Below are 17,947 nucleotides of genomic sequence, written 5' to 3'. Positions count from 1 at the left end.
CCTTAATAAGCTGTGCCCTAACAAGCTGGGTCTCTCCATTACTAGCAGGAACATCATCACTGTTTGCCTTTTAGTTTGTAATGATTCTCTACACTTGCACTGATCCCACATCCACTCCCTACACTACTAATTTACATGACCGTCACATAAAACCGTTTTTTGTAAGCACTTTCTATTGAAGAAATACACTGTTATCCATATTCATGTGGCTTTCCACTTCATTTACTTCTGGAGCAATAAAGTATCAATCTAATCTTCCAATGAACCCGGTTAACACAAAATATTGTACACTGCTAATCGTCAGCTAACTAAATGGTAGGCGAATAGACAATCAAGCTTGATATGGTATAGTCATGAACTAGCACTGTTCAAAGATGTCCAACCCAAGTTCTCAATGTCTGCAGAAAAACACAAAAGAGAAGAAACCTGCTCTCGCAATGCAGTGTTAGGCTACCAATAAAATAATTGTGATAACTTTATCTTCACAGTGCCTGCTCACTAGGGATAATTTTCCATAACAAATAACGCAATGCGTCCTCTACTTTTATGAGGTGACCTGACGCTCAGGTCATTGACCCTTTAGTGACACCATCTATAAGGGTAACACCATTTTCATTATCTGGGAAATCATACCCTAACCTTTTGTTACATTTCCTTCTCATGTAATACACTTTCCCCTACATTCAGCCTTAAAACATACTCCAAACTAACACAATGTACCATCATTAGGCTACAGTGTCTTGGTAAAGGGGTGAAAAATACTAGATTTTAACTAAACTTCCATTCAGGATTACGACTGCAGATGCATTGATTAAAGAGAAGTTTAAAGAATTATAAGACATTTTTGTAAGTCCAACGGTAATATCTGTAGGTTGCCACCTACACTCAGAAGCCAATGCTACTAAGAAACCCTTTTAAAATCAAACACTCTAAAAGTAAGGTTATACAATTTAATTTTATGTCTTTAATTAATTCAATTATGCCTTATGTTTTACGGTGTGTGGTGGTAGGATCCAAACGCAGGAGAGTAGCCAGACTTTGCCTCAAACAAAGGGTTTATTCTTTTAAACGGGAAACAGCCAGGGTCAGTAGCGGTCCTAGCACATTTGGCGCCCTAGACTGATTTTTCACCAGCAACCACTCTTATGCCGCCCTAGGCGGCTGCCTATGTCGCCTATAGGAAAGACCGGCACTGGACAGGGTATTACGTTAACAAGGGTAAGGACAAGACAAAGACTAGACACAAAACAGGAACCTAAAATACACAGAACCAAACAAGACACAGGTGGACACGATAATACAAACAAGAACTGAAACCACTCAACGAGACGCAGGTGAAGACAATGGCAGACACAAGGACGCGGTAGGGCAGGGCAAAACCAAAAACGGGGGCACGGCTGTGGCCGTGACATTATGCCTGCCCAAAGGTGGGTGCCTGTATTATCCCAGACTTCATGTACTGTTTGAACTGGGTTGTGTGTATGGGCAGTCTCAGGGTTATGTCACAGGTGTTGGCCTCTGGGAACACCCTTGGTGCTGGGGGAGGACCAGGGGACAGAAAGATAGTCAAAATATAGTATTTTCCTTAGAGTAGAGGTGCTAGACATGTCGTAAATGGATACAGGTCACTACACAAACGTTGAATGTATTCATTCACACGAGGTAGTAGCCTACACTAAACCTTACAAAGTGCCAATACACACATCTGTATAAGCCTGGGATGAGGTGTGTAGCCAACCAGTGCTTGTTTAATGCTGTCATAACTGGATTCATAGGAAGATTAGATAAGAACTTCAGGAAGTGACAAGCCACGGTAATAAGAATAAACATGAATTTATTTAATAAAAAGTGCTTACAAAGAAACTGTTGGTAAATTAGTAGTGTAGGGAATGGGTGTGGGATCAGTGCAAGTGTTGAGTGTAGAGAATCATTACAAACTAAAAAGCAAACAGTAATGACATTCCTGATAGTAATGGAGAGACCCAGCTTGTTAGGGCACAACTTATTAAGGACCGAGGCACAGATCACAGGTGTGCTCTAGCAGCAATCACAGCTCCTCTACCTGCCTGCCATCCTGCAACAGAACCAAAGACACAGAAACAGAAGACAGAGAAAGGAGACCCAAACAATGCACATAGAGCCAACAATCTAACATGGTTTATGCTATCATCAGAACAGGCATAACCTCCTGACCACTACAAGTCATTCAGGTAATGGTAATGTCCTATTGATTCATACAGCTGTGAACAGTATCCTTTCTGAAGTAGAGCCATGGCTTGTGTTTGCTGACCAACAGCGTTCAACTCAAATTAAAAGCAGTAGGCCTACATCTTACACAGCAGAAATAAAAATGTATTTCACGTCATCTGCAAGTCCCAGTGTGCCATTCAAATCAGCCCTTGGCCCAGCGGCAGCTTGGGTAGGCCTGGTTGCACAGTGAAACCCACCTTCAAGGTTGCTGCCAGAAGGTGACCTGAGAAGGAGTTGGGCCTTTGGGACATCATAGATGATCTGTTAAGTATAAGGACAACAGTGTGTGAATGTGAGGACAGCAGATGAACCTTTATTTATTGGCTGTGTATTTCACTTTTGTAGGACTATACAAGGAAGATGACCGCTCAACAAATTGGCATCACAATATATTGGCACGAGAACCTATCACTTCATAACTGCTACCTCCAATCACTGTACATACTGTCCTGTCACTGTACATACTGCCCCGTCACTGTACATACTGTCCTGTCACTACATTCTGTCCTGTCACTGTACATACTGCCCCGTCACTGTACATACTGTCCTGTCACTGTACCTACTGTCTTGTCACTGAACATACTGTCCTGTCACTGTACATATTGTCCTGTCACTGCATACTGTCCTGTCACTGTACATACTGTCCTGTCACTACATACTGTCCTGTCACTACATTCTGTCCTGTCACTGTACATACTGCCCCGTCACTGTACATACTGCCCCGTCACTGTACATACTGTCCTGTCACTGTACCTACTGTCTTGTCACTTAACATACTGTCCTGTCACTGTACATATTGTCCTGTCACTGCATACTGTCCTGTGATGCATACTGTCCGGTCACTGTACATACTGTCCGGTCACTGTAGGTTACGTTGACCCTGGCACCTTACTGTCATGTTTTTTAATATGGCATCATGGTCCTGGGGAAACTCTGTTTCGTTAGTACAACCATAAGTAATTGAACATGACAATAAAATACACTTGACATGAGTAGTAACAACAGTTGTATTTTGCCACCAACTGAGTTTGCGCATTGCCTCTTACATTAAGGAATGTTGGCAGTGAAACCAAATCGCGCACGCAATCGCAGTGCAAGGAAAGTTCACAAAGCTTCAAGCCAGACAACCAGCCCGCCTGATATTACTGCATTTATTTGTCTCTAGTTTGCACCCCTTTTAAGTATTGCAATTGTGAACACCAACTTCATACTAATAGCTAACTAGCTAATCAACATTGTATTTGATAGTAGCTCGCACGAGCATCCTTTGACCTACTTTACTTACGTATTAGTTGTTACAATTGTTGTCATAATTTCCCATCGAAGATTCAAGCAAGCAGACTTTAATTTTGGAAAACCAGACGCTGATTGAGCCAAACCAGGCGTTAATTTCGTGTGGTTTGCTAGACACGTCTCAAAATTTGAGACGTAATTTACGTGTGTAAATGGCAACGTGTCACGTGACACGTTCAATGCACGCGTTTTTTTAGACGCGTGCATTTGACACGTCTCAAAGTTTGAGACGTAATTTACGCGTGTAAATGCAACGTGTCACGTGACACGCTTCAATTCGAGGCGAAAAAGACGCCGACTTTGTATGGAAGTCGGCGTTTTTTACGCGTGGTTGAGACGGGGCCGTGTCAAACAAGGCGCAAAAGACGCCGACTTTGTATGCCAAGTCGGCGTTAATTACGCGTGCTAACACACGGGGGCGTCTTAATACTTGCCCACTAGGCCTTCCATAGACTTTGTATGGAAGTCGGCGTTTTTTACGCGTGGTTGAGACGAGGCCGTGTCAAACAAGACGCAAAAGACGCCGACTTTGCATGCCAAGTCATTACGCGTGCTAACACACGGGGGCGTCTTAATACTTGCCCACTAGGCCTTCCATATGAGAGAAAGCCGAAAGACCACTCAGGCGACGCTCGGGCGACGTTCTCTACTCTGACATGAGAAGAGTTCAACAAAACATCCAGCAGGTGGTGGTAAACAGTCAAATTGAGATTGTATCGCATAGTTTTGAGATGTTGAAGCGTGATATCTTATTGTCCCCGGATATATTGACAGCATTATAGTCAGTTTGGTGACCCTGGATCAAGTTAATATCCTCTAAAAACAGCAGCAGCGAGTGTTTACTACGAGTATAAGTGCGGTCGGGTTTGGACAAGGGTAGCGCACGGCTAATTTACCAGCGCCAGGGTCTTTTTACCGGCTCTAGTAAAGGATAAGCTAACTCGAATTTTGTTTACAATATTTAGCTCGAAAGGTAAGAAGTTAAAGCTTAACGTGAAATCAGTAAATCAGCTGAAAACGTGATACGATTATTTTTATCAATATTTAAAGTGGCATTTTATCAAAATATTAGCTAAAAACTGGTCGGGATTGGACACAGTGACGTTAATGTTAAAACGAATTCAACCAAAGCAATCGCTACCAAGACAGTCTAGTAGTAGTAGTAGTAGTAGCCTACAATTTACCGGGCCAGCTTCTCCACACAGCAGGGCTATATCGCATTTTGCCTTGTTACTGACAATGATCGCTACCACTGACATTTTTATGAATGAGTGATTTTCCCCTAAATAAATGTCAATCTTATTTACGTTTTTGGAGGCATATTTTCAGTTAGCCTATGGTGCTATTTGAATCGCGATTCCATCTGAGATAGCTACTGCTGGTAACGTCGTTGTTAAAATAAGCTTCAAAGGGTTCTTTATTAATGAATGAATGCAATATGAGTAAGCTAAATGCCTGAAAATATCACGAGAAGGGAAAAACTTCCAATGACGTTTATTGCCTTAATGCTAAGAACTTCTTCAGAGCGTTCTAAGAGCGTTCTAGAGCGCTCTTCGAACGTTCTTAAGAAGTTCAATTTTTACACCGGTCTGCCAAATGTATTAGTTTTGATTCAACTATGAGGTTGCTGATCACCATTCCCTCTTGCAGAGGAAGTAACAACTTTGTTGCACGAACATTCTTTGTTAGCGACAAACTTCTGCTGGGCGTCTAGCATATGGTCTAGCTGGCTAATTGCTACTAAGTAACAACTTTGTTGCAGGAACATTCTTTGTACATTGCGAGCTAACAATGTCCGGTAGGCTTCTTCGCTATCAATAATGATGTCGCTATAAATAATGATGTTAAACCGAGACCACTAAGCCCTCAAAGAAAATGTATGGTCAAAGAAACAAAAGAAAGGCTCGAGGTTACTCTGAAAATTATGAATAAAATAGGCTAATGTAATAATAAAACTGCTAAATCCTTCTCCAACTAGGCTCCTCTATCTTGCATGATGAAACATTACGTTTTTTAAGTAATCAATAAGCCTGCGCTTGCCCTCATTCCTCAAATGATGACGATCAGGGCAGTAACATTGCAAAATAGGACACGAGTGTCTCAGAAAATAATATAGAGCTATTTGTCTTCAAGGCCAACCAATGAGAGTATTGTGAATAAAAACAGCACAGACACAGGCGGCAAATAAACAGGCAGATGTTAGCCTTGCATTGTTTGAAAAAGAAGAAGCGGGAAGCCATCTAGTATATAAGAGGCAGATGTTGGATATTGGATCATATCACACCATTGAAAACCAAAGTCGTCCGCACGTCTGGATCGTTGGCAGCTCGTTGGTCTACTGGCTTGCGCGGCACGTGGAGGAGGTCGGACTGTACCCCGACCTTGCACTGGAGTGCCATATTGAATGGGTAGGGGTGAGGGGCATGAGGTGGGCAGACCTTGTGCCTAAGCTCCGTGAGAAGCGTGGCATGCTTCCCAGCCCGGACATAATGGTGGTCAAGGGAAACGACCTCAGCCAAGTGACCGGGCTAGACCTGACGAGGCGGATGAAGCGAGACCTGGGGGCCATCATGGAGATGTTCCCAAACACTCTGCTGGTGTTTTCTTATATCCTGGGGGTCTGGAGGTATCAGAGGAGCGCCAGCGCTTCTGGTATCGACAGGGCAAGACATCGAGTCAACGCAGCGGTGTCTAGATTCCTGGCCGACCGTGGGATGGGGAGCATTCAACACCTCCAAATACGACACGGTTTTGTGTGGATGTACCGACCCGACGGTGTCCACCTCGATCACGTTGGAAACAATGTGTTCTTGGGAAACATCCAAGACGGTCTCCGATGACTCCTTGCTAGCCACAGCACACACAACAACGGCTCTTTTAAAAGCCACCCAAAATGTAAAAGAAAGCAATTAGACCATTAAAAGTGTCATTGTAATTTTACAACCATGGGGTCTTACAGGGTTAAATGGTACCATCTTTACATCTTTGAAGTGTGTCATAAAAAGCTGCGTCACATAGGCTACATTGCGAGCTCAGCTCACGGTGTCCGGTAGGCTACTCTATATAGCAAGCAACTCTTCATTCATACGTCTCTGAGCTTGCTTTAAAATAACAGAAAACATTAATATATTGACGTTGATACATTTAGATGCTTTTATGAATCAATATGTCCTACCATCTGAGAAACACGGTCCTACACATAATTAGACAAATGCAATATTAGACATCCCATAGCCTACAACCTCATAACCAGGTGCAACAGGTGCTAAGGAGTTGAAGAAGCAGATGCGTGTCTTCCTCTTGTTGGGCAACCAACAAGTTGTGTATATCTGATTACAATTTACTTTTTAAGTTTCCTATGGCAGTGCATCTTCATGAGCTACATTTGGCCTTCTTCTCTTCCAACCAACTAGTAACACCACTCCTTCATCTGAGTGATACATGTAATTTTTACACAATTATTATCAAGGTAACATAATGGTTAGATCTGCAGTCATACACTTAAATGCTTTTTGAAATATGTAAACACCAGGGGCCTCATGTATAAAGGATTGCGCAGCTTTCATACCAGAAGATGGCGTACGACCAAAACTCGAAAAGTACCTACGCACAGAAATATTCACATGTATAAAACCGGTCGTACGCCAGGTCCTGCGCACTTTTCCTTTATAAATCACAATCAACGTGAGATTGACCGCACGTGAACGAGCCACTGACCCCGCCTTGCCTCCTCCCATAAATTAATATGCAGATGGCCTATAAATGCGCTCCTGAGGTCATTTCGTTATCTGAATTACCATATTTCCTCCAAGAAACGCCGCACCAAAAATGAACGTTAAACGCTGCTGCGTTTATTCGAAGAAATACGGTGACTGTGAGATCGAGGTTCTGACAACAGAGGTGGAGGCGAGAAAATGTGTCCTGTTTGGCGGCCTGTCATCAGGTATTAGTGACAAAAGAAAGTCGGCAGCATGGAAAACTGTCACTATTTGCGCCCTTTCTTGTTTTTAACCTGCAGCACTTTGAGATATGAAGAATAGCGCAAGTTCAGTCAGGCAAGACCTCTCCCTGCGCTCGGGTAACTTCATTAGTGGTTTACTACTAACTCCCCCCACTAAGAACGCTCTTCTTCCCTCCGTCCTATACCGGGCTGTCATACGGTACGGTTTGACTGTCGATCTCGTCTATCAATTAACGCTGTCGAAGAATCACATGATCATGCCTTTAAATAAGATTCTCTCCCCGTATAGTTTCTCTAGGCGATCGAGTGCGCCACCCCCCACCTCCCCGTCGCCACCCGGTTCCTGTCTCCGTCTTCGACTCGTTGGTCGTCAGCTGCCGCCACCGCCACCAGTGTCTGGACTCCGTAGGGGATTCTTCTCGGATTTCGGGCAGGCGCCCGCTGAGCTATGATTCCCCTCTGGGTCTAAGCTCCAAAACATTGTTGTACATTTACCATTCTGTAATAAACACCACTCTCCTCTTACCTGGTCTCTCCTGATTGAATTAGCTAAATGTAAAGTGCATTACAAATAAAATTATCATTATTATTATAGGGCCATCTATGCTGTGGGTTCAGAGAACCGGACCAGGGCAGAAATTAAGAAGAAATGGTCCGATATAGAACTTTAAATGAAGAAACGAAAGGTTTTATTTTTATGTTTTTTGAATAGTCAACGTCATAAACGTACTAGTAGAAACGTTATTTTGTAATGTTTGGTGAGTCTCTGCACTTTTCCGTAAGAATTCGCCATCTTACAGGGCCAGACAAGACTTTGCGGACGGTCCGCACATTCTCATGTCTGCTCAAAAGTTTCTGTGACCGCCCGCACAATCTCACGTCAAGTAAATCTTTACACATCACAAAGTGTGCGTGAAAACCATTGTACGCAAGCTTTTTGTGCGTACGCAACGTTTATACATGAGGCCCAAGGGGCCTCATTTATCAAGCGTGCGTAGAAATTGTTCTTACGTGAAGGTTTGGAAAATTCCCACGAACAGTTGAAGGTGCGATTTATCAAACATTCGTACGAGTGCCGTACGCACACTTCTAGGAGATTATCCTCGATAAATCTCACCTGTTCTCACCTGTCTATAAACTTGTGCACGAACACAAGCATTTGCATACGAAACGCCCCGTCCGTCCATCATCTGCCGCTTGTCCGGGGATCGGGTCGCGGGGGCAGCGACCTAAGCAGGTCGAAACGCCCCATATTATCTAAATTTGTTGAATCACCACCAATAAAAAGGGAGCTAACAAGTTCAACTAGAAATTGGTAATGAAAATGGAGCAAGAAAAGAAAGGAAAGAAAAATAATTTTTTGCAAAATGAAATTGAGGTTTTAGTGTCGGAGGTTGAGTGCAAACACAAAGTTTTATTTGGAACACTTAGCGGTGTTTTGACCAACAACAAAAAAGAATATGCTTTGGGAAAAGGTAGCGATTACTGTCAACGCAGCATCTTCTCAGAGGCGCTCATTCGCAGATATAAAAAAAAAAAGTGGTTTGATTTAAAATCAAGTGCAAAAAAGGCCGTAGCCGCACACAGGCGAAACATGGCGAAACAGTGGACAAGTTGAGACGAGCGATCCTCGCATAATTCCACTAAAATGGGTTTCGGGAAACGATATCTACTAATGAGCCACTCATTACTTTCTGCAAAGAAGTCATATCCGTCTCTGAAAATGCGCTCTCGGCAAAATGCGGCGTGTACTAAAACTTCCAACACAGCTAGATCTGCCATCTTCTCTTAGATATTCCATGTTAATTGACTGTCTTTTATAGTGGTCCACAAGCATATTGTAACATTACACTACATTACATCAATTCGCCAATATTAACAACTCCCCTTATGGTGTTCAATTAGGCTATATCATTACAATATTTCATGATTTTTTTATTTTATTTCATGGAAATGCTTGCAAAATGGTTTCATTATTGATTTCAATCTTATAGGCCTACATAGAGTTCCCGTGATCACAACGCAATTGCCTTTTTTCACCACTTGGAATTGTTCGTACTCAGCTACGCATAGTATTGACCATTCTTAGATTTGCGCACACTTCCAAGAAATCTCTTGGCATGATAAATCGCAACTTTTGCGTGGATTCATTCGTACGCACGGTTTAGGCACATTTTAGTGCGTTCGAACGGTTGATAAATGAGGCCCCTGGAGACAAGCACACCCTCACAATTTCCCCAGATATTGTATGCTCTCTAGTTTAAACTATTGAGGAGTAAGTAGTATATCTAAATATTACCGACGCTTCCACCAGAGTGAGTTATTTTTTCAGAACGGAAGCTAGCTAGCTTTAGTTGGCTTCTGTTACCTAGCAACCTAGCATACACGTAGCAACGCTACTACCTGCTAGTGTTACTAGCCTCCTAATTGTAAATTTTGAAGCCATACTATAGCGTCTGTCATACAATTTTTGTCTATCGTAAAATAGTCGGTTGGAATGTTTAGAATCACACATGTGACGGTACTTTGTGGGGCCCGCTTTCGAACGATCACATGTGTGATTCTACTAATTAACAAGTTATGTGATCCTTTGTCTTGGGATTTCTTAGTAAATCCCGTGTCTGACACATGTTAACTTGTGGTAACAGCCGAATTGATGTGGCCGTCATTTTGAATGAATTTAACCTTTTTTCGCAGCCTCTCCTATAAATTTGTCCAATCTTCACCAAATTTGGCACAGATCATTTTCAGACCAAGCCTCACAAAAGACATCACGTTTTTTTGATTTTCTAAACCTTTTGACTGGAACAGCCAAAGTCGTCAACCAAGCCACCATAAAAGAAGTGAGGTCATATCTCAGCACCTCTTTACTGCACTGACACCAAATTTGGTATAAGGACTAGGGACCCTGTTTTAAAGAGGTCCAAAATAGGTCATGCCATTTTACCTCTAGGTGGCGCTGCAATAAGCAAAATGTGGAACCAATTATCTTCAGATCAAGCCTCACAAACGTTTTCACATGGTTTTTGATTTTCAAAACTGTTTTGCCGGTAAAGCTAATCAAAGTCGGCAATGGAGCTGCCAAAACAGGAAGTGAGATCATATCTCAGGAAATATTTGCTGAATTGACATCAAACTTGGTACAGGTGCTCGGGACCCTGTGCGATCCCGTGATTGACACATGTTAACCCTCACGCTCTCCTCATTGTCTATGCAGCTTGCATTTATCCCTCGCGCTGTCTCCGAGTCGTTGTGACCCACAGCTCCGTCTATTACGCCACCTTCGCGCTGTCTCGGGGTCATTGTGACCCACACTGGGGGAATATAAAGGTTTCACTTTATTTTAATTTTTTTTGTATTATGAGAAGTTGTCAGAAGACCGCTGTGGGTCACAAGGAACCGGAGACAGTGCGGGGTCGCATAATAGACGACACAGACGTTGCAGTGTAAAAGAAAAAAATATATATATAAACAGGCAGAGACAGCACAAAGAACAAGCAACTCCCCTTGTGGTCTAGAGGCAAGGCTGCAAGGCTGTCAACTCCACAGCCCTGGATTGCTCCCCGGCCAGGGAAAATATGAATTATTTTTATTTTTTTATGTAGACAGATAATGTTTCACTTTTATTTTTGTATTACGAAAGGTCGTCAACACGAGAGTGGCGTAACAGACTAGGTATGGTGAGTCACAGCGCAGACTAGGATACAGCGCGAGAGTGTAATAATAGGCATGTAGACAAGGCTAGAAATAAAAAGTTTCACTTTATTTATTTATTTTTGGCTATGAAAAAGTTGTCACAATGTCAGTTTGACTCACCACGACCCCGAAACGGCACGAGAGTGGCGTCATAGACTAGGCAGACAACGCGAGGAATAAAATCAAATGTTTCACTTTATTTATTTTTGTACCATGAAAAGTTGTCACACCGTGCATGACACCGTGCATCACAATGACCCTCAGACAGCACTATGGATAGACCTCCAGCCTGCCGTCCTGATACATCATCTATTCATCCCATGCATGTAGTGGTGGTGGTGGTGCTGCTGGTGGTTGTGGTGGTGGTGGCGGCGGCAGCGGCAGGAGCAGCAGCAGCAGCAGCACTGTGCTTTGACTTGAGCAAAGCCCATCTTCTGCACTCGACTGAGTTGTTCAGTCTCCTGCACACACTCCCGCAGGTCGTCCGGGGTCAACGGGAACCTCTCCTTGGCCGAAGCCCAGCTCGGTGGGGCATGTGGGGCAGTATACACGCGAACAGGATTTGCAGACATGCCTCTTACAACCGCGACAAACCGTGAACGTTTTACGGTCATTCTTCACCGGGCAGACTTGATATCTCTTCCTCTTACTGACAGGGACCGGCGAGGTCGGTCCTGCCGATGAGGAGGCGGCGGCTGCTGCTGCGCCATCCTCTTCGGGTTGTCGTCGAGGAGGTGGATCGCGACAGCTGGCCATCCGTAGATCTTTCACAACCGCGGCAGCAGCTTCCGCGCGGGGCAGACATCGTCTCCTCTCGATCAGCGGAGTCACGAGGGCCCTTCCGAGCTGCTCGAGGAAAAACCTCCTCTTGTTGCGCTTACGCGGCATCCAGTTGGGGTTGACCTCTCTCCATATCACAAAGGCGTTGTAGGAGGAAACGTCAACGATGTTGCTGAAGATGACGAGGGGCCACCGGGCCGTCTTCCTTTTACAGCTGTAGGCCGCGATGACCTTGTCCAGATTGTCTACACCTCCTTTGTTGCGGTTGTAGTCTAAGACGATGGTCGGTTTGCCGTCGTTTCTGTCGCTGATTTCGTCGTTTGTGTGGCGTGTGCTCATGAGTAAAATGTTCTTATTTTTCTTTGCGAGGTAGGAAACCAGAGTGGTGGTGGGAGTGAAGGCGAACTGCGACGACAGCACCCGTCGCCTGTTCGTCGTCGTCAGCAGCTCGGACGGGAGCTCGGTCCTGTTCTTTCGCACGGTGCCAACCATGGTCATGTTTCTCGTCGCCATGAGCTCTCGTCCGAGGTCGTAGGATGTGAAGAAATTGTCACACGTGACATTGCGATCCTTCAGGCCGTCTGTCATATCGAGCACGACACGCATCCCCTGGCTCCTCTCCGGGGCTCCGTCGCTCGACTTCCCGGTGTAAACTTGCATCTTCCAAGCGTAGCTTGATTTTGCGTCGCACGTGACCCACGACTTGATCCCATACTTTGCCGGTTTGCTCGGCATGTACTGCCTGAAAGGACACCGTCCTCTGAACGCGACCAGTTGTTCATCCACGGTCACTTCGGGCCCTGGGTCGTAGAGGCGGGGTAATCTCTCTACCCACATATCCCAGACCTCTCGTATCGCCGCCAACTTGTCCGTGGCGCGTCTCGCCGCTCGCGTCCCACGGTCGTCAAATCGTATCGACGTCAAATAGGTGTAGAAGACTTTCAGCTGCATGGTAGCGCAGAAAATCGCTCTGCCGCTTTGCGCGTACCATAGACTGGCGGCCGCTTCGCCTCGGGACTTGTACACCCCTGCCAGGATTAGCAGCCCTATGTAGGCACGTAGGTCAGAGGCGTCCATGGCTTTCCACTCCTCTCCGCGTTTCAGATAGCCTTCCCGATTTGTCTCGTCCAAGATCACTGTTTCGATTTGTGGCGTGACAAAGAGTAAAAACGCAGAGACGATGTCGAGAGCGTGGGAAACGGCGTACGCTGTGGGTCCTCTGGGGGTCCTCTCATGGCTGTCACGTTGCGACAGCAGCCTCGGATTCCTCAGATACGCAACCGAACGCCATTTAATTTTGCCATCTTTCGACAAGAAAGTATCTCTGTCGATTTCAGGGGCTCGGGCGGCGGCGGCTGCTGCTGAGTTGTCGTCGACCGCATTATACTCTTGCCCGTCTGCTTGTTCCGACACATGCTCCGCGTACTCTTGCCCGTCGTCTTTTTCTTCTTCTTCTTCTTCCTGCTCTTCTGCCACATGCTCCACGCACTCTTCGCCGTCTTCTATTTCTGACACATCCTCTGTCTCCTCTTCGGACTCACTTTACTCGATATTTGCAAACATCTGTTGTAGAACTTGCAGGGCACTGAAATCCCGAGCCATAGCGGCGTGACCCTAGACAACGGCTGTCCTGACCCCCAACGAATGTGTGTTAGTAGCACTTGCCTACAGCTCACGTGATTACATGGACAAATGATTGATGATATGATCGACGATCGTAAAGGCCGTGGTTGGACTAAATGGAGTGGGAGAGTGGGATGTTTATATATTTATATAAAGGTATATAAAGGCAGGCATAAAGTATGAAATTAAAAAAGTGACCAACTTTTGGTCGCTCGACCTGACCTCACAGGCCTAACGCGCCTCCGGGCCGGCCGGCGGACGGGCGGGCAGGCATGTCCCGCCGCGGTTTCCCCCTGACGACGCTCGACCTGACGTCACAGGCCTAAAACGCCTCCGGGCGGGTGGACCGGCAGACGGGCGGGCAGGCATGTCCCGCCCCGGCCTCAAATTCCGAGGGGTGACACGCCTCTGGGCGAGCGAGCGGGCGGGAGGGATGCCCGGCCAATTCTCCCGCCTAGAGGGATCGACGATCGTGAAGGCCGTGGTTGGACTAAATGGAGTGGGAGAGTGGGATGTTTATGTATTTACGTAAAAGTATGAAATTATAAAAGTGACCAACAGGTAAGTTCGTCTATCACGTAACCCACGATCGTTCTTCATAATCACAATAGCGTGATATTATTCCACTCCACGAGGCCTGCCATGCCAGGCCAGGTCAGGCCATGCCAGGCGCGCATGCGGGCAGGCATGTCCCGCCTCCCCGCCTAGAGGGATCGACGATCGTGAAGGCCGTGGTTGGACTAAATGGAGTGGGAGAGTGGGATGTTTATATATTTATATAAAGGTATATAAAGGCAGGCTTAAAAGTATGAAATTATAAAAGTGACCAACAGGTAAGTTCGTCTATCACGTGACCCACGATCGTTCTTCATAATCACAATAGCGTGATATTATTCCGCGAGGCCAGGCCATGCCAGGCGCGCGTGCGGGCAGGCATGTCCCGCCGCGGTTTCCCCTGACGCTCGACCTGACGTCACAGGCCTAAAACGCCTCCGGGCCGGCCGGCCGGCGGCCGGGCGGGCAGGCATGTCCCGCCGCGGCCTCGAATTCCGAGGGGTGACACGCCTCTGGGCGAGCGTGCGGGCGGGAGGGACGGACACCCGGCCAATTCTCCCGCCTAGAGGGATCGACGATCGTGAAGGCCGTGGTTGGACTAAATGGAGTGGGAGAGTGGGATGTTTATGTATTTACATAAAAGTATGAAATTATAAAAGTGACCAACAGGTAAGTTCGTCTATCACGTAACCCACGATCGTTCTTCATAATCACAATAGCGTGATATTATTCCACTCCACAAGGCCTGCCATGCCAGGCCTGGTCAGGCCATGCCAGGCGCGCATGCGGGCAGGCATGTCCCGCCTCCCCGCCTAGAGGGATCGACGATCGTGAAGGCCGTGGTTGGACTAAATGGAGTGGGAGAGTGGGATGTTTATGTATTTACATAAAAGTATGAAATTATAAAAGTGACCAACAGGTAAGTTCGTCTATCACGTAACCCACGATCGTTCTTCATAATCACAATAGCGTGATATTATTCCACTCCACAAGGCCTGCCATGCCAGGCCTGGTCAGGCCATGCCAGGCGCGCATGCGGGCAGGCATGTCCCGCCTCCCCGCCTAGAGGGATCGACGATCGTGAAGGCCGTGGTTGGACTAAATGGAGTGGGAGAGTGGGATGTTTATGTATTTACATAAAAGTATGAAATTATAAAAGTGACCAACAGGTAAGTTCGTCTATCACGTAACCCACGATCGTTCTTCATAATCACAATAGCGTGATATTATTCCACTCCACAAGGCCTGCCATGCCAGGCCTGGTCAGGCCATGCCAGGCGCGCATGCGGGCAGGCATGTCCCGCCTCCCCGCCTAGAGGGATCGACGATCGTGAAGGCCGTGGTTGGACTAAATGGAGTGGGAGAGTGGGATGTTTATATATTTATATAAAGGTATATAAAGGCAGGCTTAAAAGTATGAAATTATAAAAGTGACCAACAGGTAAGTTCGTGTATCACGTGACCCACGATCGTTCTTCATAATCACAATAGCGTGATATTATTCCACTCCGCGAGGCCAGGCCATGCCATGCCATGCGCGCGTGCGGGCAGGCATGTCCCGCCGCGGTTTCCCCTGACGCTCGACCTGACGTCACAGGCCTAAAACGCCTCCGGGCCGGCCGGGCGGGCGGGCGGGCGGGCATGTCCCGTCGCGGTTTCCCCTGACGCTCGACCTGACCTCACAGGCCTAACGCGCCTCCGGGCCGGCCGGAGGGACGCCCAGGCAATTCTCCCGCATAGAGGGATCGACGATCGTGAAGGCCGTGGTTGAACTAAATGGAGTGGGAGAGAGGGATGTTTATATATATTTATATATATATTCTCCGGCCGAGAGTAACGATGCAAAGTGTTTCATTAGAATCCAAGAAAGCAAATCATTTGACTCAACTTTTCATGATAAAATAAATAAATAAATTGAAACATTTTCTTTACACTCCGCGTGGTATCTCTCTCTCTCTCTCTCTCTCTCTCTCTCTCTCTCTCTCTCAAGCCCTAGCCACCTAGTGTTAACTAGTGATATAACGTGGTATATTCACTTTGGGGGTCACAATGACAAATTTGGCACAGATTATCTTCAGACCACAATCACCTTGAAATGTCAAAATAGGGCTGAATTTTGAATGAATGAATAAAACGTTTTTGGTGAATATCAAATATTCACCAATACGAGCTTGTCATGACTCTGATTCTCTGTTTAGTAAAACTGTAAGCCACTGCAAAGGAAGCCAGGTAGACCGCAGACGCTAGATACCTGCAGTCAAGCTGTATATAGTCAATGCAGTCCTCACACAAACTATCAAAATGATTTTTTATTTTCAAAACCACCAAACTTGATGTGTGTACTCGGAACCCTCTTCTGAGGATGTCGAAAGTTTCTTCTGGGTCATCTGACCTACTTGGCCACCCCATTGCTGCTTGCAGCTGTATTTAGGTATAGTTTTATCTAAAATGCGTAGCTTTTAGATACAACTTTTTTTGTTTGTTTATTGGATGATAAAAAAAATCAAGAGGAAGATGACACTTCTCTTCCTCCCCTGAAGAGCCTCCACTAACACACACACAGATTCCTGTCATTATTCGAGAGATGATGTAAAAGGGTATGGCTATTGCAATACTACAGACCAAGGAAAGGTGGAGGTAAATGCTTCGCAGAACTGGGAGTGTAGTGACAGATAAATTATGACAGTAGACTGGAAAGGAAATTACTTTCTGTTAAAGGTTAACTGAGGTAATTGACTGTTATCAGCAGATGGATGGACCTGACAGATTCCTAATGGTGCAAGCTAATCAACTAGTACCAAAGTCCACCTTATTGTATGTATAGAAAAACGAGGGAGACACAGTATAAGGATACAGCATAAGGATCAGCAACCAAATAGAACTTGTACGTATGGCTTTGTATGTAAGAGCCAAGAATGATGATGGCTCGATCCTTATGAGCATGGTTAAATAACTTCCTCTGACACTCTTGTCCATTTTGTTGTGGGAGAGTAGCCGACAGTGGATTGTAAAAGCCATCTCATTCCTACCCTTGTACAGTGATTCAGCTGTAGTTCAACAATAAAACAGTTATCTATCAAATAAGTGTATAGATGTGCTTTGTGAGACAGTGACAGTTGCCATGTGACGTCTTGAGATTGATCCTTGTACCTGTTCATGAGTACAGTAAAACCAGCCCAGCCCAGTTTGGCAGATGGTGTGGGGTTTTTGTGAACCTGCACACTTGTTCCTCACTTTTTACTCAAGCACATGAGTTTATGAATTTAGGTTCTAATGCCTGGCCTAACTAACTAATAACATCAGACTTACTAACCACAGACAACTGGCTAACCAGTCACTGCCTACTATCAACATGGAGGAACTCAAATCAAGAGGACGCAAACGAGAGGGAAGACACAGGTATGTATGGTATAATAAATGTTTTTACTTTATTAGAGCAGTGATCACTGAATAAAAATCAGTACAAGCGACTTCACAGTTAATGTCACTACCTGCATCAAATTACTATCCACACCATTGCATAGAACAAAGAAATTAAAGAATTCTGTTCAGCTTGTCTTAGATGCTTCATTATTGGCGTATATAAACAAACATGTTTTTTTCATTGTGATGAATAAAACATCCTTCCTACCTGAGTACTAAAGGCTTCTTTCTGTAATCTGTCGTTTGGTACATTGATAAGTAATGCGGTCTTATTAAGCAATATACTGTGTGCAGAGGGAAGAAAACGTATCTTCATGTATCAAGTTTTCTAAGCCCTCTTTGTGTTGATTCAATGCAATGTTATAA

General features: G+C 45.4%; 1 protein-coding gene across 1 annotated transcript in view; it reads left to right on the top strand.

Annotated features, from left to right (window-relative positions):
• Positions 1–17,447: 17,447 nt before the first annotated feature.
• chs1 (chitin synthase 1) overlaps positions 17,448–17,947 on the top strand; it is a 39,975-nt gene continuing 39,475 nt past the window's right edge. Inside the window, exon 1 of the mRNA XM_047029874.1 lies at positions 17,448–17,557. Within this exon, the coding sequence (XP_046885830.1) occupies positions 17,511–17,557 (47 nt within the window). The 5' untranslated portion in view covers positions 17,448–17,510. The remainder of the gene's footprint in view (positions 17,558–17,947) is intronic.

The sequence above is a fragment of the Hypomesus transpacificus genome, chromosome 11 (genome assembly GCF_021917145.1).
Source record: "Hypomesus transpacificus isolate Combined female chromosome 11, fHypTra1, whole genome shotgun sequence".
NCBI classification, from domain to species: domain Eukaryota; kingdom Metazoa; phylum Chordata; class Actinopteri; order Osmeriformes; family Osmeridae; genus Hypomesus; species Hypomesus transpacificus.
Note: the sequence above shows the minus strand (reverse complement) of the source record. Positions and strands in the feature narration are given on the sequence as shown.